This window comes from Malus sylvestris, chromosome 1 (genome assembly GCF_916048215.2).
Source record: "Malus sylvestris chromosome 1, drMalSylv7.2, whole genome shotgun sequence".
Taxonomy (NCBI): Eukaryota; Viridiplantae; Streptophyta; class Magnoliopsida; order Rosales; family Rosaceae; genus Malus; species Malus sylvestris.
In genome coordinates, this window is record NC_062260.1 from 14,756,056 (window position 1) to 14,778,549 (window position 22,494).

General features: G+C 39.2%; 2 protein-coding genes across 4 annotated transcripts; one reads left to right on the top strand and one right to left on the bottom strand.

Moving 5' to 3' along the window:
• The first annotated feature begins 395 nt into the window (after positions 1-395).
• Positions 396-11,742, top strand: LOC126632114 (ATP-dependent helicase BRM-like). 3 transcript variants are annotated; one of them, XM_050302359.1, is made up of 15 exons: positions 396-1,057; positions 2,120-2,926; positions 3,095-3,445; positions 3,583-4,923; positions 5,350-5,462; positions 5,756-5,843; positions 5,940-6,026; positions 6,282-6,374; positions 6,454-6,537; positions 6,621-6,824; positions 7,316-7,558; positions 7,632-9,197; positions 9,283-9,828; positions 10,133-10,384; positions 10,818-11,742. In XM_050302359.1, the coding sequence occupies exons 1-15, from the start codon at positions 860-862 to the stop codon at positions 11,451-11,453; spliced, it is 6,609 nt and encodes a 2,202-aa protein (XP_050158316.1). In that variant the 5' UTR covers positions 396-859; the 3' UTR covers positions 11,454-11,742. The 3 variants fall into 3 exon arrangements, with proteins under 3 accessions (XP_050158316.1, XP_050158321.1, XP_050158308.1); XM_050302364.1 differs by having other exon boundaries at positions 3,098-3,445; XM_050302351.1 differs by having other exon boundaries at positions 2,120-3,445.
• A 695-nt stretch (positions 11,743-12,437) lies between these two features.
• LOC126632139 (ubiquitin-conjugating enzyme E2-23 kDa-like) lies at positions 12,438-14,820 on the bottom strand. Its single transcript, XM_050302383.1, has 6 exons — positions 14,640-14,820; positions 14,425-14,504; positions 13,602-13,716; positions 13,437-13,489; positions 13,216-13,344; positions 12,438-12,771 (listed from the first exon to the last, which is right to left on the bottom strand). Exons 1-6 carry the CDS (start codon positions 14,681-14,683, stop codon positions 12,641-12,643), a joined length of 552 nt encoding a protein of 183 aa, XP_050158340.1. The 5' UTR covers positions 14,684-14,820; the 3' UTR covers positions 12,438-12,640.
• Between the last annotated feature and the right edge of the window lie 7,674 nt (positions 14,821-22,494).

Here is a 22,494-nt window from a genome sequence, read left to right on the forward strand (position 1 = left end):
TTTTTAAAAATTCGAGATGTTAAAATTACTTGTATGTGAGGCTTAAAAAAAGAGTAAAATTTTGTTTTGTGCAATTACATTATTGTTCTTAACTTTTTGTTGTGGTAAATGATTAAATAATCTTTTCATCATCTTTTAATCGACAAAAAAAGTTATGTTAATATGTAATTTAGATAATGAAAAAAATGGAGAGACTTTTAGTAGAATTACTGTTTTAATAGCATATTAGGAATAAAATCACAAAGCAATACATTCATGCACCAAGTGTGGCACTTCTGTAATTTAAAACCAAACCCGGTCAAATTCCAGTTTTACCCCTGTCAGGAAATATCTAACGGCAGTCAACCGGACCAAACCACGGTTAGAAACAGACCCATATAAAGCACAGAAGTGCTTCCACCGCAAAAAATCTGTGAGCAGACAAATTAAGAGAGGGGAGAAAAATAGTAAAGAATTCAATCCCAAAAGGAAAGAAAAATGATTTTTTTAATATAATTTCGAAAAAAAAAAGAAAAGAAAATCGCTAGGGTTTGACGCCAAAATTGGAAGAGGAGTGAGGTGAGTCGCCGATTCGCCCCCGTCAACTTCGCTTCTCTAGGATCCGTCGGTCTGTAGCCCCCACTGAAAAATTCCCGCGTTAATTTTTTGGGTTTTTGTAGAGAGAGAGAGTTGTGAGCTCGGGGGGTCTTTTGAACGTTGGGATCCGAGGGCCCTGATAGGTTTTCAGTTGGAATTTTCTTGGAGGGATTTGATTTTTCTTGGGTTTTGAGCCTTTTTGGGGTTTTCAATTTTTGTTTCCAAATTTTTATTTTTGGTGAATTGGGTTTTGTTGGATGCGTGTGAATTTGGGTTGAGCTGCATGCAATCTGGTGGTGGAGGAGGAGGCGGGCCCGGCAGGGGAGTGGGCCCGGCTGGCCGTGCCGGGTCGACGTCGTCGGCTGCTTCGCCGTCTTCATCGTCCTCGGCCGTGTCAACGCCACGTCTGGGTTTTGATTCGGTGCAGCATCAACAACATCAGCAGCAACAGCAACAGCAGCAGCAATTGGGGTCTAGACAGGTAATGATATGTGTGTGTGGATTGAAGTTTTTTTTTTTTGGTGAGAAATTAGTCGACTTGGAATGTGGGTTTTGGAATTTGGAGTGTTTCTGCAGATGGGTCAGTGTGAATTTTGTCAAATTTTGGCTTGATTAATGATTTTTATATTATTTGGGTCTCTAATTGTGTTGTTCCAAATGGAAGGGAGTGAAATTTTGTTTTCGATGCATCTGTGTGTTGTGGGTGCGGTAAGTTAGCTGGTTTGCTCGCTTTATTTCTTGAATTAGAGCTGTTTAGGGTTTCGACGGGTCAAACTAGGCAGGTCTTAATGGGAACTGATCGTGGCATTGCACTTTTAGCTGCTTAATTGTAACTTGGAATGTACTTTTGCTTCCATTAAATTCAGGAGAGCTTAACGATGATGAGGTGGCGTCTGCTTGTGGTTTTGTTTTACTGTCTTCCATTCCTTATATATGATCTTCAATTATGGATAGCCCTGTCCAGCTCGTATTTGTTTGTTCTGCTTTACTGCTCTTGAAGTCTATGATTAGTTTGATTTGGTTTGTTTAACAGAGGAACAATGTGGTTTAATTTGTTTAGTCCACCTTTTAAACTAAACTAAGAGAACCCTTTTTTCCTATAACTTTCTTTTAGGATGAGCCTTTGGTTCTTACTATCATGTTATGTTGTTATGGTGGACATTTTCTTTTAATTATTTTGATTATTAGTTTTACCTTTTACGTGACGAACTCCATGGCGGGTACAGCTAGCACTAAGTACAAATGACATGACTTCCAGAACTATGAATCTGAAAATTACGGTCATTGTTCTGGTGCATTTGTAGGATCACATTTGTAATGGAAATCTTTTCAGGTTCTGGGAATTTGTTCAAGCCTTTGTTTTAACTTCAAAGTATTATCAATCATCTGCTAGACTTGCATAGTTTTATATCATTGAATTGAAGTTATGTGAATGTTATTGAGGGATATTTGTTATTTGGGTTTTGTCCATGCCATTACTGTAAGCATGTTCTCATATGAAATGATAACGTGAAGGTTTTTATATAATTTATTGTTCATGCAGCCATTACACCAACAACAATTTTTAAGAAAACCTGAAGGGAATGAAGCACTTCGAGCATATCAAGTTGCTGGTATGCAAGGAGTTTTGGGTGGGGGCAATTTTGTTTCATCTTCCGGCTCCAGTCAAATGCCTCAACAATCTAGGAAGTTCATTGATTTGGCTCAACAACATGGCTCCCAGGATGGACAGAGCCGGAGTCAAGGTGTTGACCAGCAAGGATTAAATCCGGTTCATCAAGTTTATCCTCAGTATGCTTTTCAGGCAGCCCAGCAGAAGTCAGGTTTGACAATGCAACCTCAGCAGCAAGCAAAAATGGGATCATTGGGGCCACCATCTGGAAAGGATCAGGACATGCGATTGGGAAATATGAAAATGCAGGAACTCATGTCTAATCCGGGATCTAGTCAGGCACAAGCATCATCGTCTAAGAATTTGATGGAACATTTTACTGGTGGAGAAAAGCAGATGGACCAAGGACAGCCACCAGTCTCTGACCGAAGGAGTGACTCGAAGCCTTCAGCCCAGCCATCAGGAATGAGTCAATTCATGCCCGGAAACATGTTAAGGCCAATGCTGGCACCACAGTCTCAGCCAAGTGCCCAAACCATGCCGAATAACCAGATTGCATTCGCTGCTCAGTTGCAAGCATTTGCACTTGAGCACAACATTGATCTTTCACAGCCTGGAAATGCCAACTTAATGTCACAGCTCATTCCACTGTTGCAGTCGAGGATTGCTACTCAACAGAAAGCAAATGAAAGCAACATGGGTGCACAATCCTCACCTGTTCCCGTGTCCAAGCAGCAGGTTACTTCTCCTCTAGTAGTGCGTGAGAGTTCTCCTCATGCTAATACATCAAGTGATGTATCTGGGCAATCTACCTCTGCAAAAGCAAAGCAGACAGTTGCGGCTAACCCTTTTGTTTCAGGTTCAAATAATAGCATCTTTAACAATAGTAGCAGCATTCCTATGCAGCAGTTTTCTGTTCATGGCAGAGAAAACCAGATGCCACCTAAGCAGTCAAATACTATTGGAAATGGAATGACTTCTACCCATCCCACACAGTCTGCAAACACAAGCCAGGGTGTGGATCACTCTTCCCATGTAAAAAGTTCACAATACAATCCAGAAACATTGCAGATGCCATACCATCGACAGGTGAGTGGGTCTTCTCCACAAGCTGTGGTTCCTAATGATGGGGGTTCTGGCAACAAGAACCAGTCACAAGGTGGACTTGCTACCCGGATGGGACAGCAACACCATGGGTTCACTAAACAGCAGCTGCATGTTCTTAAAGCGCAAATACTAGCATTTAGGCGACTCAAGGTGCATTATTCTCTGTTTTTCTCCCTTCCTCTTTGCATTTCAATTGTATGTTTAGTTTATGTATTTTATGAAACTGCAGATGCTTTAGAGTTGATTAATGAATGCGTTGCTTAATTCCATTTCCCATTGATTGATAGAAAGGTGAAGGCACACTCCCCCAAGAACTTCTACGGGCTATTGCTCCACCACCTCTTGAGCTGCAGCTACAGCAGCAATTGCTTCCTGGAGGAGGAAACATTCAGGATAAATCTTCTGGGAAAGTTTTAGAAGATCATGTGCGTCATATGGAGTCCAATGAGAAAGATTCACAGGCTGTGGCATCAAAGAATGCACAGAACATTACAAAAGAGGAAGCTTTTACCGGAGAAGAGAAAGCAACTGTATCAACCATTCAGGTGCAAGGAAAGCCTGCTGTGGTGAAGGAACCTTCTCCCTTGGTGTCTTCTGGAAAAGAAGAGCAACATTCTACATTATCTTCTGTAAAGTCAGACCATGAAGTTGAACGTGGTATTCAAAAAGCTTCTGTTAGAAGTGAGATTCCAGTTGATAGGGGAAAGTCCGTTGCATCACAGGTCACTGTATCCGATGCCATGCAAGTAAAAAAGCCTGCACAATCAAGCACTGTACCGCAGCCAAAAGATGTTAGCTCTGCTAGAAAGTATCATGGACCTCTGTTTGATTTCCCCTTTTTCACTAGGAAACATGACTCTATTGGTTCAGGGGTGATGGTAAATAATAACAACAACAATAATAATCTAGCATTGGCATATGATGTCAAAGATCTTCTTTTTGAGGAAGGTGTGGAAGTTCTTAACAAGAAGAGGACAGAAAATATCAAGAAGATTGGTGGGCTTTTGGCAGTAAATTTGGAAAGGAAACGGATTAGGCCCGATCTTGTCTTGCGGTTGCAAATTGAAGAAAAGAAGCTTCGACTTTTTGATTTACAGGCACGCTTAAGAGATGAAATTGATCAACATCAGCAGGAGATAATGGCAATGCCTGACAGGCCTTATCGGAAGTTTGTTCGGCTTTGCGAACGTCAGCGGATGGAGCTGTCTAGGCAAGTGCAGGTCTCCCAGAAAGCCATGAGAGAGAAGCAACTGAAATCTATTTTCCAGTGGCGTAAGAAGCTTCTAGAAGCTCACTGGGCCATTCGTGATGCGCGGACTGCACGTAACAGGGGAGTTGCCAAATATCATGAGAGGATGCTGAGGGAGTTTTCGAAAAGAAAGGATGATGATAGGAATAGAAGGATGGAAGCACTGAAGAATAATGATGTTGAAAGGTACAGGGAAATGTTGCTGGAACAGCAGACTAGTATCCCAGGGGATGCAGCAGAGAGATATGCTGTTTTATCATCTTTCTTGAGTCAGACTGAGGAATATCTTCATAAGCTTGGAAGTAAAATAACAGCAGCTAAGAGTCAGCAAGAAGTGGAAGAGGCAGCAAATGCTGCTGCAGCTGCTGCACGTTTACAGGTTTGGTCTCCCACATTCTCCCCACTGGCCTTCTTATTTTTATCAATCTTGATTTTTTTTTTCACATGATCTTTTAAGAAAACCCTGTACAAAGTTTGAGAAATGATAGCAACCTTTGCATTTGGACCTTCTCACTTTAATAAATGCCGGGTGTCATTTTTTTATACAAAAAGTGAAGACTTAAATGGCTTTGAAATTACATTTTATGTTTTCTGTCTTTAATTTCTAGCCAAAAGCATTATAAGTCTTGTTTTTTTGTGTAAAAAATATGATACGTGGCATTTGTTAAAGTGTAAACGTTCAAATGCAAAGGTTAGTGCAAAGGTTGCTAGCATTGCCCACAGTGTTTTTGTTTTCTTGTGGTAAACCATGCTGATCCTGTTCTCTGTTACTTATATGTGTTGGAATCTGTGTGTCTATAAATAGGGTCTCTCAGAGGAAGAAGTTAGGGCGGCAGCGGCTTGTGCTGGAGAGGAAGTAATGATTAGAAATCGATTTATTGAAATGAATGCACCTAGAGACGGTTCATCTGTTAACAAGTAAGTTTATTGTTGGCTTTGCTTGATAACAGAAAATTTGAATTGCAGTTGGTTTCTTGAGATGTATGTTTTTTGCTTGTGCTTGCTTTTAAAGTTGCCTAGTAACTACCATACCTATCCTGCGTATTTCTTACTTTTGTACTTCTCAAATTGCACTATCCATTTGTATCTAAAACTAATATTATAGAGAAGAGCTCTCTTATGTGTTGCGAATGTACTTTCATATGTATAATAATCAATATCTACTATTTGTTTCTCATTATTTGTTTCTCATTCTTTATGGTTGTTTCCAGGTATTATAGTCTTGCACATGCTGTGAACGAGAGGGTCGTAAGGCAACCCTCGATGTTACGGACTGGAAACTTAAGAGATTATCAACTTGTAGGTTTCTGCAATTAAGAATTGCTACTATTGCCTTATGTCGCTATTACTTTTGTAGCAAGCTAGACCTTTTTTGGACTCTGTTTGATTCCGCAGGTTGGGTTGCAATGGATGCTTTCTCTGTATAACAACAAATTAAATGGAATATTAGCAGATGAAATGGGTCTTGGGAAAACAGTGCAGGTAACCTTCTCTTTTGTTCAGCCTCGTTTCAGAAATGAAAAGCCATATCTTATTATACTGAATAACTTTGGCGGTTGATATATCATATGTTAGTATTGGCCATGTTCAGAAATGAAAAGCCATATCTTATTATAGTGAACAACTTTGGCGGTTGATATATCATATATTAGTATTGGCCATGTGAGGCAGTGATTCTCATGTTTCCACTTGCAGTCTCTGAGTTTACCTGAATGATCTATAATTCTCCTCATGCAGGTAATGGCATTGATTGCATATTTAATGGAGTTCAAAGGGAACTATGGGCCGCATCTCATAATTGTTCCAAATGCTGTCTTGGTAAATTGGAAGGTTAGTTTATTTTTACTTCTACAAAGATGTCGACATTGCTTACCATTTGTTATGATGCCTAACTGATTTCTCTTTACAGAGTGAGTTGCATACTTGGCTTCCATCTGTGTCCTGCATTTATTATGTTGGTGGGAAAGATCAACGGGCAAAATTGTTTTCCCAAGTACGATTCACCAAATTTTTTATCTACTTAAATGTTTGAATTCTAGAACAGTGTTAACGTTCGTTTTGATATTTGGTACGTAGGAGGTTTGTGCCTTGAAGTTTAATGTCCTCGTGACAACTTATGAGTTCATCATGTACGATCGGTCCAAACTCTCCAAAATTGATTGGAAGTATATAATAATTGATGAAGCACAAAGGATGAAAGACAGGGAATCGGTTCTAGCACGTGATCTTGATAGGTATCGTTGCCAAAGACGCTTGCTCTTGACAGGAACACCATTACAGGTTCGTTAAGAGAGATAGCAACACTTGTATATTTACATTATTTAACTATCTTTTTAAGAAAGCAAGAAATACTTGATCAGGATGCAATTTTCTGTAGATGCAAACATAATATGTGCCTTATTTTGTTAGACCTACCTAAGTTATGGCTGAAAATAGTTAGCTGCTGATTTGATTTGATGGCTCCACCAGAACTTTTTGATAATGCGTCTATTCATAAACTGAGGCATGCGATTTATTCTTATTTTATTTGAAAATACAAGGCATGAAAAACCAATATACTATGAAGTTAAAAAAAGAACCTAATTCATTGAACTTAGAAATGTTATTCCGTTCAAAAGAAATTAGAAGTGTCAGTCATGCTCATGAATGAATAAAATTAATGATCTGTTTAATCATTTGGTTGTTTCCTCACTAATGTGTAGGCATATCCTTATTTTATTTTCATTATTATTTTGAATTGAGCTGATGTGGGAGTAACTTTTCAATTACAGAATGATTTAAAGGAACTCTGGTCTCTTTTAAATCTGCTTCTTCCAGAAGTATTTGATAATCGGAAAGCATTTCATGATTGGTTTTCAAAACCCTTTCAAAAGGAAGCCCCTACACCAAATGCAGAAGATGACTGGCTTGAAACTGAAAAAAAGGTTATCATCATTCACCGACTTCATCAAATTTTAGAGCCTTTTATGCTTAGGCGGCGTGTTGAAGACGTGGAAGGTGCACTCCCGCCTAAGGTATGCTTTAGTGATTATCCTTGGTAATCATTTCTTACTGTGATTGATTTCTAACAATGAAGCTTGTTTGCAGATCTCCATTGTTTTAAGGTGTAAAATGTCGGCTATTCAAAGTGCTGTATATGACTGGATCAAATCAACAGGCACTATTCGAGTAGATCCTGAAGAAGAGAAGCTAAGGGTTCAAAAAAATCCACAATACCAGCCCAAAGTGTACAAAACATTAAATAATAGATGTATGGAACTGCGAAAAACTTGCAATCATCCGTTGCTCAATTACCCATTCTTCAATGATTTTTCCAAGGATTTCCTTGTAAGATCTTGTGGGAAATTATGGATCCTGGACAGGATCCTTGTTAAACTTCAGAGAACAGGGCATCGAGTACTTCTTTTCAGCACCATGACAAAACTCCTTGATATTTTGGAAGAATACTTGCAGTGGCGTCATCTTATCTACAGAAGAATTGATGGAACAACCAGTTTAGAAGACCGTGAGTCAGCTATAGTGGATTTTAACAGACCTGGTTCAGACTGCTTTATCTTCTTACTTAGTATTCGTGCTGCCGGACGGGGTCTTAATCTCCAGTCTGCTGATACGGTTGTCATATATGATCCTGATCCAAACCCTAAAAATGAAGAGCAGGCTGTTGCTAGAGCCCATCGCATTGGACAGAAGAGAGAAGTCAAGGTCATCTATCTGGAAGCAGTTGTTGACAAAATGGCTAGCCATCTGAAAGAGGATGAACTACGAAGTGGAGGTACAGTTGATTCAGAGGATGACCTTGCCGGTAAGGATCGGTATATCGGATCAATTGAGAGCCTCATAAGAAGCAACATTCAACAATACAAGATTGACATGGCTGATGAGGTTATCAATGCTGGGCGTTTTGACCAGAGAACAACTCATGAAGAGAGACGTATGACTTTGGAAACCTTACTGCATGATGAAGAGAGGTACCAAGAAACTCTTCATGATGTTCCCTCATTGCAGGAGGTTAATCGCATGATTGCTAGAAGTGAGGAAGAAGTTGAATTGTTTGATCAGATGGACGAAGAACTTGACTGGATTGAAGAAATGACAAGGTACAACCAGCTCCCCAAATGGCTTCGAACCAGTACAAAAGAAGTAAATGCTGTGATTGCTAGTTTATCAAAAAAACCATCGAAGACCACTTTGTTGGGTGGTAATATTGGTTTGGAGTCCACTGAAATGGGCTCTGATTCATCTCCGAAAACTGAAAGAAAGAGGGGGCGGCCCAAGAAAATTCATCCTAGCTACAAGGAGTTAGATGATGACGATTGCGAATACTTTGAAACAAGTTCTGACGAGAGAAATGGATATTCTTTGCATGAAGAAGAGGGAGAAGTTGAAGAGGATGATGACTATAGTGGTGCTGTTGAGGCAACACCAATTATTAAGGAACAAGTGGAAGAGGATGTCCCTGAATGTGATGGTGGATATGAATATCCCCAGGATTCAGAAAGAGTTAGAAATAACCAGATACTAGAAGAAGCTGGTTCCTCAGGATCATCCTCAGACAGTCGGAGAGTGATGCAGACAGTGTCTCCTGTTTCTTCTCAGAAATTTGGTTCCCTCTCTGCCTTAGATGGTAGGCCAGGATCTGCTTCAAAGAGGATGGTATGTCTTATCTCTCTATATTGATGCTTTATAGTTGGATTGTTTGCATGTGCTATTTCACTAAAGTCTCTTGGTGTTTCTCCAGCAAGATGATGTAGAGGAAGGTGAGATTGTTGTTTCTGGCGATTCTCACATGGACCAATTGGACCACCAACAATCTGGAAGTTCGAATCATGACCGTGATGAAGGTGAAGACGAACAGGTTTTGCAACCCAAGATCAAGAGGAAGCGTAGTCTTAGGGTTCGCCCTCGTCATACCATCGAGAGGCCAGAGGAGAAGTCTGGTAGTGAGACACCATCTCTTCAACGGGGAGATTCATCTCTGTTGCCATTTCATGTGGACCATAAATCTCAAGCACAGTCAAGGGCTGATTCTGAAATCAAAATATACGGAGAGCCCCATGCTGTAAAGCATGACCAAAGTGATTCATCCTCAAAAACTAAGCGAATTTTGCCTAGGAGAGGCTCTAACATGTCCAAAGTGCATGTTAAATCTGGCAGATCAAATGGCATGCCTGATCCTGTGGAAGATGCTGCTGAACCCCACAGAGAAAATTGGGAGGGAAAAGTTGGGAATATAAGTGGAACTTCAGTTTATGGCACAAAAATGTCTGAGATTGTCCAGAGAAAGGTAAACATTTGTCTGCTATAGTCTGGTTGAATTGTCCTTTTGTTGCCATGTTCTGATTTTTAAGGTGATAAATGCTGCCCTTATCTGCTGCTAATGACTGCTTACACTTTAACATAAATAATGTCATAAGGTGCCTGCTTCCTGGTTATGCAGATTTTTTTAGACATCACTTTTTATAATTATACTGATAGATGTGGTGTGGCGTGTGTAAATGTAAACTTGTGATGGCTTTATTAATTTTATTTTTTTGTTTTAAGGTATGAATTTCTTTTGTGAAGTCTAACTAATATCTCAACACATGCAGTGCAAGAATGTAATTAGCAAGTTCCAAAGGAGAATAGACAAGGAAGGTCCTCAGATAGTACCTTTACTGACAGATTTGTGGAAGCGCTTTGAAAATTCTAGTTACGCAAGTGGATCTGGAAATAATCTCTTGGATTTACGAAAGATTGATCAGCGGATAGAGAGGTTGGAGTATAATGGAGTAATGGAGCTTGTGTCTGATGTGCAGTCTATGTTGAAAAATGGAATGCAATTTTATGGGTTTAACTATGAGGTAAGTTGCTCAAGTTTTGATGTTCTGCCTGTCTCACCGGTACAATACTGATTCACTGCATTTCCTTTCTGCTGTTGTTGGTTTGATGTCATTCTCCTGCAGAAGCGTGGCTAAGTTATATACTGTCTTAATTACCTTTATTACCAACTATTGTCTCTCATCTCTGTTCGCTAAAACACCCTTTTTGTACTAAATCCAGAAAACTGAATTTGGTTAAAACGTGGCCACAGAAAGGTAACTTGTATGATAGTGGTTGATGGTCACAAAAGCCAGTAGCTTTCGATAATTTATGAATGTCTGTATTTTTCAACTGTATTTGCAAATGGTCTGAGAGTTCCTTGCTTTGCTGTTAGTAGAAGCACTTATGTACTTATATTGTGCAATCTTTCCGATAAATTGAACTGACAGCCTCGGGTTTAACTATGATGCACAGGTAAGAACCGAAGCCAGGAAAGTACATGATCTATTCTTTGATATCTTGAAAATAGCTTTTGCGGAGACTGATTTTCGAGAAGCCAGAAGTGCACTCTCATTCACTAGCCCAGTTTTGACCAGCAATGCTCCATCCCCTAGAGCGGTGACTGTTGGCCCAAGCAAGAGGCACAGACTGATGAATGATGTGGAACCTGACCCAGTCCATCAACAGAAGCCACAACAACGTGCACCAATTTTCAATAGCGAAGACACAAGGGTGCGAAGCCATATGCCCCAGAAGGAATCAAGACTCGGGAGTGGAAGTGGTAACAGTCGAGACTACTATCAGCAGGATGATTCTCCACCGCCTGCTCATCCAGGGGATCTGGTTATCTGCAAGAAGAAGAGAAAAGACAGGGAGAAGTCCGTGGTGAAGACTAGGACTGGATCTGCTGGCCCTGTTTCACCCCCAAGCGTGGGTCGCGGTATTAGAAGTCCAGGTCCAAATTCAGTTGCAAAACAAACTCCCCATCCGCAAGGGTGGGCGAACCAGTCTGGTCAGCCGACGAACAAGGGTGGAGGGTCGGTTGGTTGGGCAAATCCCGTGAAGAGGCTAAGGACAGATTCTGGAAAGAGACGCCCAAGCCATTTATGACTTTGCGTACGGGTTGACTAATGATGTGCCGGAAGTTGTCACCTACCTTTATTTCTTGTCCATTTTGTTCATAAGTTTAGTGGCATCAGCGCAATTAGCCGGACTGTAGGTACAGTGTAGATCTTGGTTTACCAGCAGCAGCTTTTTTACATGAAATTCTCAGTAGTTGCTTCTTATGGTATCTGTGGCTCGCAGGTCCTACCCTCCCTCTGATAGAGCAGAGCAGACCTTTGTAAGTAAAACATTCCCTTCCTTCCAAATCATGAAGATTTCAGTGTTACCATTGTCATCTCGGTCCCAAAATCTGTTTTGGTAGAATTTACTCTATCAAAAGAAATACATGGACAAAAGAGTCCCTATAACGTTGGACGGATTTTGCTTTACTCAAACTTTTATGACACAGGTGCACTCTAACTGCGGATTCTTGTGTATCATCGCTACGGGATGCCTTGTTGACGGTGTAGGCATTAGTCGGACGACGGGCTAGCGGCTAAGAGGGGAGCTAGGGAGACTAAGTGGATTTAATTAAATTTATTATATAACATATTAATAAATGCCTACTTGCAATCTAGAAAATAAAAACTATACTTGTATATAGAATTTAGGAAAGTTAAACTTAAAACTTAAGCCATATTACTATCATCCCACACAAATGCGGCAAAACATAAGAAAAATAAAAAATCAAATTTGAAAATTCACTAATTGAGTATGTTATTTAGAAAAAGTTTTTAACTTAATAAAAAAAAATTAAAAACAATGGAACCGCCTAGTCCGCCTAGTCCCTTCCCGATTTTTCATGTTTCGGCCTAAATCGCATCGGTCCTCCACCGCCTAGGTCGATTTTTAGAACATGATTTTAAGTGGTATCACATTGCGCAGAAGAAATTCCCAGTATCGTAAATTTGGCAGCTGAATCTAGGAATTGTACAGGCGTGCAGATTGTCCGCGCTAACCCGTTTAAGGACGTTGAGTCCACACACCAGATGAACAAAGCAAACGAAGGATTGATGCATGAAAACAAATAGTACAATTATTTACAAGGGCAAAGGAAACTGATACAAGCTGAGAAATTTTCTTTCCCTTCCCAATATCCAGTCTTGTTTGGAGTTTGGGATGAATTAAGCAAAAGCTACAACATCATGTACAGAGATACAAACTGTTTTTAAAGAACAAGGGCCCCGAAATCCCTATGGATCGGCTTGACCTGCCACTTGATCATCACAAGAATCAGATTCAGCATCACTCATTTCCTCGTCACTTGATTCTTCTTCCGGGGCAGCTCCTATATCCTCAGGCTTGGCATACTTCAGACAGAATTCTGTACGATTGAGCAACAGTATCGTCATGTCCAACGTTACAAGGAATGCAAAGCAAAACAGATTCCAATCTATGGAGGATCGACACATGCACAATTCGTGTTAGTATCGGTCCTTCATACACTTACACTAAACTAACGTCATTGACATAGCTCAATCCATCAATCCAATAGTTGCTAGCCTGTTTGTGTTTAAATTAAGAATTCGATTTGCGATGGACTTGTAGGAGTAAGAGAAGCATTATTACGTCAACACTCTGAGGTTTATACCCCCAGAAACGAAAGGCTTAACACTACTCGAAACATTTTATTTGAAGAATCCATGTTCTGATTTGCACTAATCTAGTAATCTTGACACGGATATGCTGAAGTCAAAATATAAGTAGAAAAATATGGACAACAGATACATGATGACAGGGAGACAAGAACCTAAAAAACAATCAATACCTTTAACTCTTTGTTCATAAGCAGGTCGGTCACGCATCATCAAAGCTGCAGCCTCTCCGTTTAAAGGGTCAGACGGATTGGGATACAGCAGAAGCTGTGGCAAGAACACTTCAAATACGTTTACCAGATCTGGAAACACAGGCAGATCATGTAACACCAATAATTTCAAAAGTAAAACTTGGATTTCAATAGAAAAAATAAGGCTACTTAAATGTGTTTACCAAACATGGGGCTCCACGTCTGATTGATAACATCTAAACAAACTGAGCCCGACCTGAAATTAGATTCCGTCATTATAATTAGAATTGGACACTATTCCTCTTTTCATTTAATTAACAGCGCTACGCAATTTAGAATAGTCGGAATTTATGATAGTTAGTACTCACATCTCATCAACATTTGGGTGGTAGATCTTATTGACAAAGCCTATTGAGGGAGATTTATAGGGATAAGCATCTGGTAGCTCAACTCTTATCCTCCACACACCTCCCTGATAAATACCTGCCACAATCCACGATATGGACGAAATGGTGGGATTACGCGATGAAAAACAAATTACGGGCAATTCAAGTAGTTATTTTGCAAACCAAAATCATCAAAGCCAAGTAGAGCAATGACCATTGACCAAACAACAAATTCCATTAAAACTTGTTATCAAACACATTTATAACAAGAAACCAAGAGCAAGTTTGTTTCTTTGTGATCATTAAGGGTGCGTTTGGTACGTGGGACGGGACGGGACGGAACGGGACGAGGCGTTCCGTCCCGCGTTTGGTGCGCCAAAAATGGGTGGAACGGGCTGTTCCACGGGACAGATTTTGAGTGTTTTTGCGTTCCACCTCCCCCCTGGAACGGGTTTGTTCCATGTTTGTGGAACGCAATGTTTTACCATTTTAAGACAAATATACCCCATGTCTTTTTCAAAAATTACACCTTCGTCCCATCCCGTTCCGTTCCGTCTGCGTACCAAACGCACCCTAAGTGACCAGATTTCTTCTAAATTTGCAATCAAAAAAGCAAATTCCAAAGCAGCATAGTGTTTTTATGGCAAAAGAATCCTCAACTGATAACATCTATAAATTAGCTAAATCAATAAATAATCATAATTAGCAAAAACCCAAAAACAGAAACAATCATAAATAGAAGAAAAAATTCATGGAGAAGCTCTAAAAATCAGAAAAAAAAAAGATGGGGGTTTTGAAGGTTTACTGTCAGTGGGTCCATGGAAATCCACATAGAATTCATGCATTCCATCATTGATCATTTCCACCTTGTAATCACTCATCATCCTGATAGAACACATGGGAAAACAGAAAATTAAGAAAGAACAAAAGAAAATTTTTAATCAGAAAATTGACAGAATATTAAAAAAAAAAAAAAAAAAAAAAAAACTTGGATGAGAAAGTATTAATCAGAAAATTCACAGTTTCATCAAGTCCATCTCTCTGCGTTTGCTTGGGGAAGACATGGTTCTGGTGTCAAGTCAATTTCTGTGTTCTTCTTGGCTATGAGTTGAGAGAGAGAGAGAGAGAGAGAGAGAGAGAGAGATGAGTTTCTTGCAAACTGAGAGAACCGAAAAAGGGTTCAGACAACAATAAGTGAAAACTAGAAGATAATCAAATTAAAAATGATAGCTGAAATTTTCTTGCAGGACCCACATTTAAAAAAAAATTATACTGATTTTTTTTTAACATGGGTTGCATTGCACTTTCATGAAAGATTCCTCCTTTGTCAAAATAATCACTGTTCCCAAGCAGACCTAATTCAAACTCAACTGATTAATTCAACATTACCCAACACCTCCTTGCAAATTCCCATAACATCATTAATTCTTATCCTTTCCAAGGTTAAAAATTAATATATTGGCTAATCCGTTATGATATCATAAATAAAATTGTTTTGTTTTTTTTAAAATAATCAATTAGTAATGTAGAAATAGTTGATCCGCTTTGATATGGGGCAACTCTTACATCTAGGGCTGGGCACGGGCCGGGTCGGGCCCATTTTTGAAGGGACCGGACCGGACCCGGAATTAAAGGAGACGGGGCGGGCTGGGCCGGGCACTACAATTCTGAAAATAGGAACCGGACCTTACCCGGCCCGATTGAAACGGGCCGGTTCGGTCCGGGTACACGGGTCCTTATTTTTTTTTATTTTTTTTATTTTTTATTTTTGTTTTCTTCCTGTTTAAACATGTTTGCTGCACACAGATTGCAGTTTTTGCTGCACACATACAAACTGCACAAATTGCAGTTTTTGCTGCACACAGACAAACTGCAGATTGCAGTTTTTGCTGCACACATACAAACACATACAAACTGCACAGATTGCAGTTTTTGCTGCACACATACAAACTGCACAGATTGTTGCACACATACAAACTGCACAGATTGCAGTTTTTGCTGCACACATACAAACACATACAAACTGCAGAGATTGCAGTTTTTGCTGCACACAGACAAACTGCAGATTGCTGCACACAGACAAATTCCACAAATTTCACAGATTTCCACAGATTTCACAGATTCCACAAATTTCACAGATTCCACAAATTGCAGTTTGAAAAAACTGACAGATTCCACAAATTGCAGTTTGAAAAAACTGCACAGATTGCAGTTTGCATTTTGCAGTGCACAGATTGCACAGATTGAAAAAAAAATAGCACAGATTGCAGTTTGAAAAAAATAGCACAGAATACAGATTGCAGTTTGCACAGACACAGATTTCACAGATTGCAGTGCACACAGATTGCACAGATTGCACACATCCGCAATAAATTTCAAATTCCAACGCCCAAGTTCCGACAACAATCCTTATTGAATCTGTAAGCAAAAATACAATATAAACATGTCATTTTTAAAGTCCAACATCATATTATGCTCATTGAAATTTAAAGTTTATTCATTTGAGTTGAAAATATTACCGAAATTCCTTTTCCTTTATTCGTTCGAGTTGTTTGTGGAGCTTGAATTTCAGGATCACTTGGTGAGATGGTTGAACTTGTAGATATAGTATTTGCTCTTTTTCTTTTATATTCTACAACAAAGAACAAACGTTAATTGTAAACCAATTAATTTTATAAACCAAACTATAAAAAACAAAATAATTACCTTCTTCACACTCTTGATAAAATTCAAGCTCCGCACAACTTGCTTCATACTCAATGCCAATTGGTTCACTTTTTATCCAGTTTCGGAGGCACATCAATGACTCCACTGTTTGAGGAAGGAGACATGATCTACAAGGGTGAATTAATCTCTTTCCTCCACTAAATGCACTCTCACTGGCAACTGTTGACACTTGAATTGGCAAGACATCTTTCGCTATCAAAGCAAGTGTGGGATATGTGCTCCTCCCTTTCAACTTCCACCATTTCAAAACGTCAAATTGTGAACCATGTTGTGCTTTCTCTACACTGTCAAGGAGATATCTATCCACCTCATGTGCAAGCGCAATATCCTCGGTGTCTTCTAGTTCTTTCTCCCAATCATCCATGATTTGACTAAATATCATTGGATTTTCTGTTGGCACACTAGAAGATGATTCTTTTACCCTTGAAGAAGAAGTGTCAAGAACTAAATCTTCTCTACCCTTTTGTTGTGTTTGTGAACCGAAAGCTTGGTAAGCATATTCATCACACATCGCCTTCAACAATGTCTTCACTAGATTACTTTTCTGTTCAATCTCTTCTTCAGAAAGTTGTAATTGCTTTCTACACAGGTGCATGTAGTGCCTCAATTTGAACCTTGGGTCTAAGACAAGGGCAACTACAAATATTTGATTAAGGGACTCAATTGAACCAAAATACTTTCGATATTTGGCTCTCATGTTGAATGCCATATCACGTAGCACCAACTCTACAGTTCTTCCAGTTTGCATATATTCAGGCAAAAAAAGCTTTTCAATCTCATTTTCCACAACAATGACATCATGAACAGCTGTATTAGATGTCGGATAATTACTTGCACTAACTTTCAAAGTTATAAGATAGAAGGCCTTCAAAAATTCCACAAACACTTCTGCACTATCCCAATCTTCCTCCTTAGGTGGTCCAACCCTCCCTTTACCCGCCACTTCGTCTCCTTCATCATTAAACACCTTTTCACTGAAATAGGTGGTGTATATATTGGCTTCATCATCTTCGGTCATTCTTTCAAATGCTTTTTTAAACTTCAAGCAAGATTCTAGCATCATGTATGTGCTATTCCACCTAGTAGGCACATCCATAACAACTAGACCCCTACTATCCAACTTCTCATTCTCCACACATTTCTTGAAATAACTCAACCTTCGAGGACTTGATCTCACAAACCGCACGGCATTTCTAAGAGCATCCACAGTTGTATCTAATCTTTTCAACCCATGTTTCACTACCAAGTTGATAATATGAGCTAAGCACCTCACATGCATAAACTTGCCATTCATAATCATTTTACTATTAGGCCATTTTTGCATTTTACGAACAACATACTCAATTGCCACCTTATTAGCCGATGCATTGTCAACTGAGATACACATTACCTTTTCAATCCCCCACTCAACCAAACATTGCTCAATCATCTTCCCTATTTCTTTGCCTTCATGACTTGGAATCAAACAAAAGTTTAGAATCCTTTTGTGCATATTCCAATCATCATCCACAAAATGAGCAGTTAGCACCATGTAGTTCAAATTTTGCACACTTGTCCATGTATCAGTAGTCAAGCTCACTCTATGATTGTGTATCTCCTTTTTTAACTGATTTTTCATGCTATCATACATATTGAATAACCCCCTCATCATAGTTCTCCGAGATGGAACATGCAATCTAGGCTGGACTTTGCACATCATCCGCCTAAACCCTTCACTCTCCACAATACTAAAAGGTACCTCCTCGAGCACAATAAACTCAATAATACCTTCCTCACTTTCTTCTTGGCTCCACCCTTTAGCAACAAGCATGTTTTTGACATTCCCATCCCCAGAAGGTCCAGAACTGCCTAGAACCTTTTGCAACTCATCAGTTGGTTGATATGACTTGCAATGTTTATTGATATGTTTAATGTAAGTACTAGTTCCACCCCCACTAGTATCACATGCAAAAAAGGAGCTACAATGGTTACACTTAGCCTTCAATACTTGTACCTCCACCTTCTCTTTCTTTCCATCCTTTTCTACTTCTTGCATTTCCGAGACGGTACACTTAGTGAAATGATCCCAAACCCAAGATCTCTCAGAAGAAGATCTCCCTAGTGAAGCTATTATAGTTGGTTGTTTTGTCTTTGGAATAGGTGGTGCTTTTCTTTTTCTAGAGGACGAGGGGTTTGGGGGAGGCATTGATGGTTGTACGGGTTGTGCTTGTGTTGGTTGTGGAGGACATGGTGATGTAGCCGTAGATGATGCTACATTAGTACTGCTAGGGGCACTTTGACTTTGAGATTGAGACATTATGTAAAAATCTGTAAAAATCAAATAATGGAACTATATTCATTAATCAAACAGAAGCAGGCAGCACAACACACAGATTGTTGACCAACAAAAGACCAAAAAGGCTGAGAAGTATCATCATGTTATTAATTTGTGCAGTGTGTGACTGTGCAGATTGTGCAGTTTGCAATCTGTGCAGATTGTGCAGATTGCAATCTGTGCAGTTTGCAATCTGTGCAGATTGTGCAGTTTGCAATCGGTGCAGATTGCAATCAGTGCAGTTTGCAATCTGTGCAGTTTGCAATCTGTGCAGATTGTGCAGTTTGCAATCGGTGCAGATTGCAATCGGTGCAGTTTGCAATCTGTGCAGAATTGCAATCTGTGCAAATCAAATAATGGAACTATATTCATTAATCAAATAAAGATATTTTGAAATAATTACTCTCTGGGATGGGAAACAGAAGCAGACATCACAATTAAACAGAGTGAACACACAACACACAGATTGTTGACCAACAAAAGACCAAAAAGGCTGAGAAGTATCATCATGTTATTAATTTGTGCAGTGTGTGACTGTGCAGTTGCAATCTGTGCAGATTGCAATCTGTGCAGATTGCAATCTGTGCAGATTGCAATCTGTGCAAATCTGTGCAGATTGTGCAGTTTGCAATCTGCGCAGATTGTGCAGTTTGCAATCTGCGCAGATTGTGCAGTTTGCAATCTACAAGACCAAAAATAATAAACAGATTAATAAAGACAAACAAAAGACATCTAGTTGTATGAATATGACAATCAAGTACTTGTACTACGAAAAACAGAACAAAAACAAAAATACAGCAAGCAATACAGAAAATATTTTGAGGAAAAACTCCACCTCCGAAGTCTTCAAGGTTAAGTAGAAGATATCAACAGGTATCTTATGATTCCAGTGCTTGGAGAGACGAAGAACCGCCTTTGCAGAAGCATGCCTCAAATGCGCCTTCTCAACTGAACTGTAAATCACAAAACTTTACATGAAATTTGATGCCTCATATTACAAAAATTGTACACAATCCGCACAGATTTGCAAACTGCACAAATTGTTTGAAAAAAAAAAAATTTGATACCTCGGATAGAAGAATCAAACCAGATACACACTCACTGAGCAACAATCAGCACTATAAGAAATAAAAAACCCAGATAGTTAGAGACACCCATTTCCATATGAAGATTAAACTACACTCCCAGAAGCAAATAATCAAAGCAAGCAAGTTCCCTTGTTTTCATGTATCATTCTCTTCTAGTGATTCTTCAACTTCTCTACATCTCTAACAGTAAAGTAGAAAAATTTGACACCTTCTAAGGTCAAATTCAGTAACCCAGAAGCAGAAACTGATTTAAGCCAAAGTCCAATAACTACTTCCCAAATTAAGAAAAGCCCTTGTCTTTAATCTACTTCCAGGTAAGGACAGCTTGAAGACTACATATATATAGATATATTTACCAAATCAGCAGCTAAACCAAGTTAGCTCTGCAGCTGACACGATCTTGGTGCAATCTGAAACACAGAGATAGCATTCCACAGTTATCATTAACAATGAAATAATCCAAGGGAAAGTGATGCCTAAAAGAAAAATCTAAAAGGGTGCAAGCAAAAAAGTAAAATGGTACCAAACTCAAGTGTAAAAAGATGAAATTTTTATACTTACAGAATCAGCAGGAGTTTAAGCAGTGCACATCTTAAACTACTTCTTCTTGTTAAAAACCACCTGAACCGAGTGAACAAAGTAAATAATCAATTCAAATTTCAAACAGGAAAGAGCTTCCTAAAAAATCCAAGAGACTAAAACATAAACCTAGTCAAATATGAGTTAAATCAGAAACTTTAAACCTAGTTATACCTAGTTATACTTCATGCCTCTCAAATCAGAAACTTTACATTGTTTGGCACAGTTATACCTGAATAAATGCACAGGCACAGCTATAAAATGCAACCATGTTTTCCGAAATAGAGGGTTAAAGTTAAACACAGCCTCTTACAAATCTTATCAACATGCAAATGGAAAATTAACTCTAGTAGTAACCTAGTTCGAAAACCCTAAAATCCCAAATTCCAATTTAAAAACCCTAAAATCCCTACACCCAAAATTCAAATTAACAACAAAACCCTAATTCAAAATTACCTAAATTTTAGAGGGATGATGGCCTGGGTTCTCTGGCGGTCACGACGGTGATGGGGTGATGGAGTCACGACGGCGGGGGTTGCTGTCGAAGAGGAGAGAATCGACGGCAAGGGTGATGGCCTGGGTTCTCTGGGATGTTGTCGATGGCAAGGGTGGTCCCGTTGTATTCGCCGAGGAGAAACGACGGTTGGTGAGGGGATCGGAGTCGAGGGAAGGAAGGTTGGTGAGGGGATCGGAGTCGAGGGAAGGTCTGAAAGTTTGAGAGAGTGAGAGAGTGAGAGAGTCGGGACTCGGGAGGGAATCAGGATGAGAGAGAGATAGAACTTAGGGTAAAACTAAAACAACGGTTCAGATTAGATATGGTATCTTATTCATCAATCTGGTCCATTCATTTTAATTACAAACGGGCCGGTCCGGGTACCCGCGGTTCCTATACCCAGGAACCGGCCCGGACTGAAATTCACAAAGACCCGCCCCGGCCCGCCCCGTTTCTTTTTTTTTAAAAGTAGGAACCGGCCCGTACCCGCCCCGAACCGCCATTACCCGCCCCGACCCGCGGTTCCTGTACCCGTTTGCCCAGCCCTACTTACATCATCGCATGAACATGGGAACCTAATGGTTTGGACAAGACATTTTTTTATTTTTATTTTATAAATTGTGATGGGTTGTTTAACCTAAATCTCTAATTAGGTTTTTATTTTCTGTTGTCATGTATATTAAATTACCAAAATTGTTACTATAAAACATGTTAACATTTGTATATAAAACTGTTAGAAAATAAATTTATCATTTTACGTAGACTGGGAATATAGCACCCATTTTCTTAAAGATATGATCTTTAAGGCAAGGGAAGAAGATGATGTGGGGTCAAATGTGTTCCAAGGGCTTTCTAAAGTATATCTTGGCAAGTGGGCGAAGCACAATTTTAGACGTCGGGCGCTCCCTTTACGTTAAAAGATGGATTTTGACTAAGAGCGTTTTTTACGAAGATGTCAATACGAGTGTTAAAATTTTATTTGAAGGCTGATGTGGCAATTTAAAGTTGATATAAAAATTTCTTACATTGTAAATAGTGTGTTAAATTATTATTTTATTATATATTAGTCCCCGCTACTACAATTTTAAGAAAATATTATTTAAAATAGTTAAAAGTTGTAACCCATTGGTGAATTGTGGATCCAACGCACTAAACAATAAAACAAACTCCATTTTTGATTGCTGTAATAAAAGACAGTTAGAAAGTAAGAAGTTAAATGATTCAGCTGCCATGTCATTATGACATCTCCATTAGAGAAACTTTGATGTCTTTTAGTCTAAGTTGGCGTATTGACATCTTTTTTGAAGATAGTCTATTCCAACCTTTCCTCCCTGCCCAACCAATGCCCTAGGGTTCTAAGGCAAATTTTGGCTTTATTTTTTGGGACATTTTGCATCCAACAATGTTTAAATTTTTGAAAAACTAATAGGTTAACAAGCTAGATCATTATGTTCTTGGATTTTGCTAAGTACAGTTTTTGGTGAGCGATTTTTTGACCATCGATTAGTTAGAAATCTTACAAATTAAGCGTCAGAATCCGCACACACATACGTGCATAACTGAATATAATTACGTGAGTAACTGATCGTAACATATCTTTTGTGTTCATAAGCAACATGGTCCTAAAACAACATAATAACTTGAAATCCAAAGATGAAATGTCAAGTGGAACAA

Bases quoted from the DNA above. Each gene is read 5' to 3' on its own strand.
- LOC126632114 (XM_050302351.1), top strand. From the start codon at position 860: ATGCAATCTGGTGGTGGAGGAGGAGGCGGGCCCGGCAGGGGAGTGGGC. The intron at 6,375-6,453 runs GTTAGTTTATTT...TTCTCTTTACAG, and splicing joins CTGTCTTGGTAAATTGGAAG to AGTGAGTTGCATACTTGGCT. The intron at 6,825-7,315 runs GTTCGTTAAGAG...TTTCAATTACAG, and splicing joins TGACAGGAACACCATTACAG to AATGATTTAAAGGAACTCTG.
- LOC126632139 (XM_050302383.1), bottom strand. From the start codon at position 14,683: ATGTCTTCCCCAAGCAAACGCAGAGAGATGGACTTGATGAAACT. The intron at 14,505-14,639 runs GTGAATTTTCTG...GTGTTCTATCAG, and splicing joins GAGATGGACTTGATGAAACT to GATGATGAGTGATTACAAGG. The intron at 13,345-13,436 runs GTAAACACATTT...CTGTGTTTCCAG, and splicing joins GACGTGGAGCCCCATGTTTG to ATCTGGTAAACGTATTTGAA.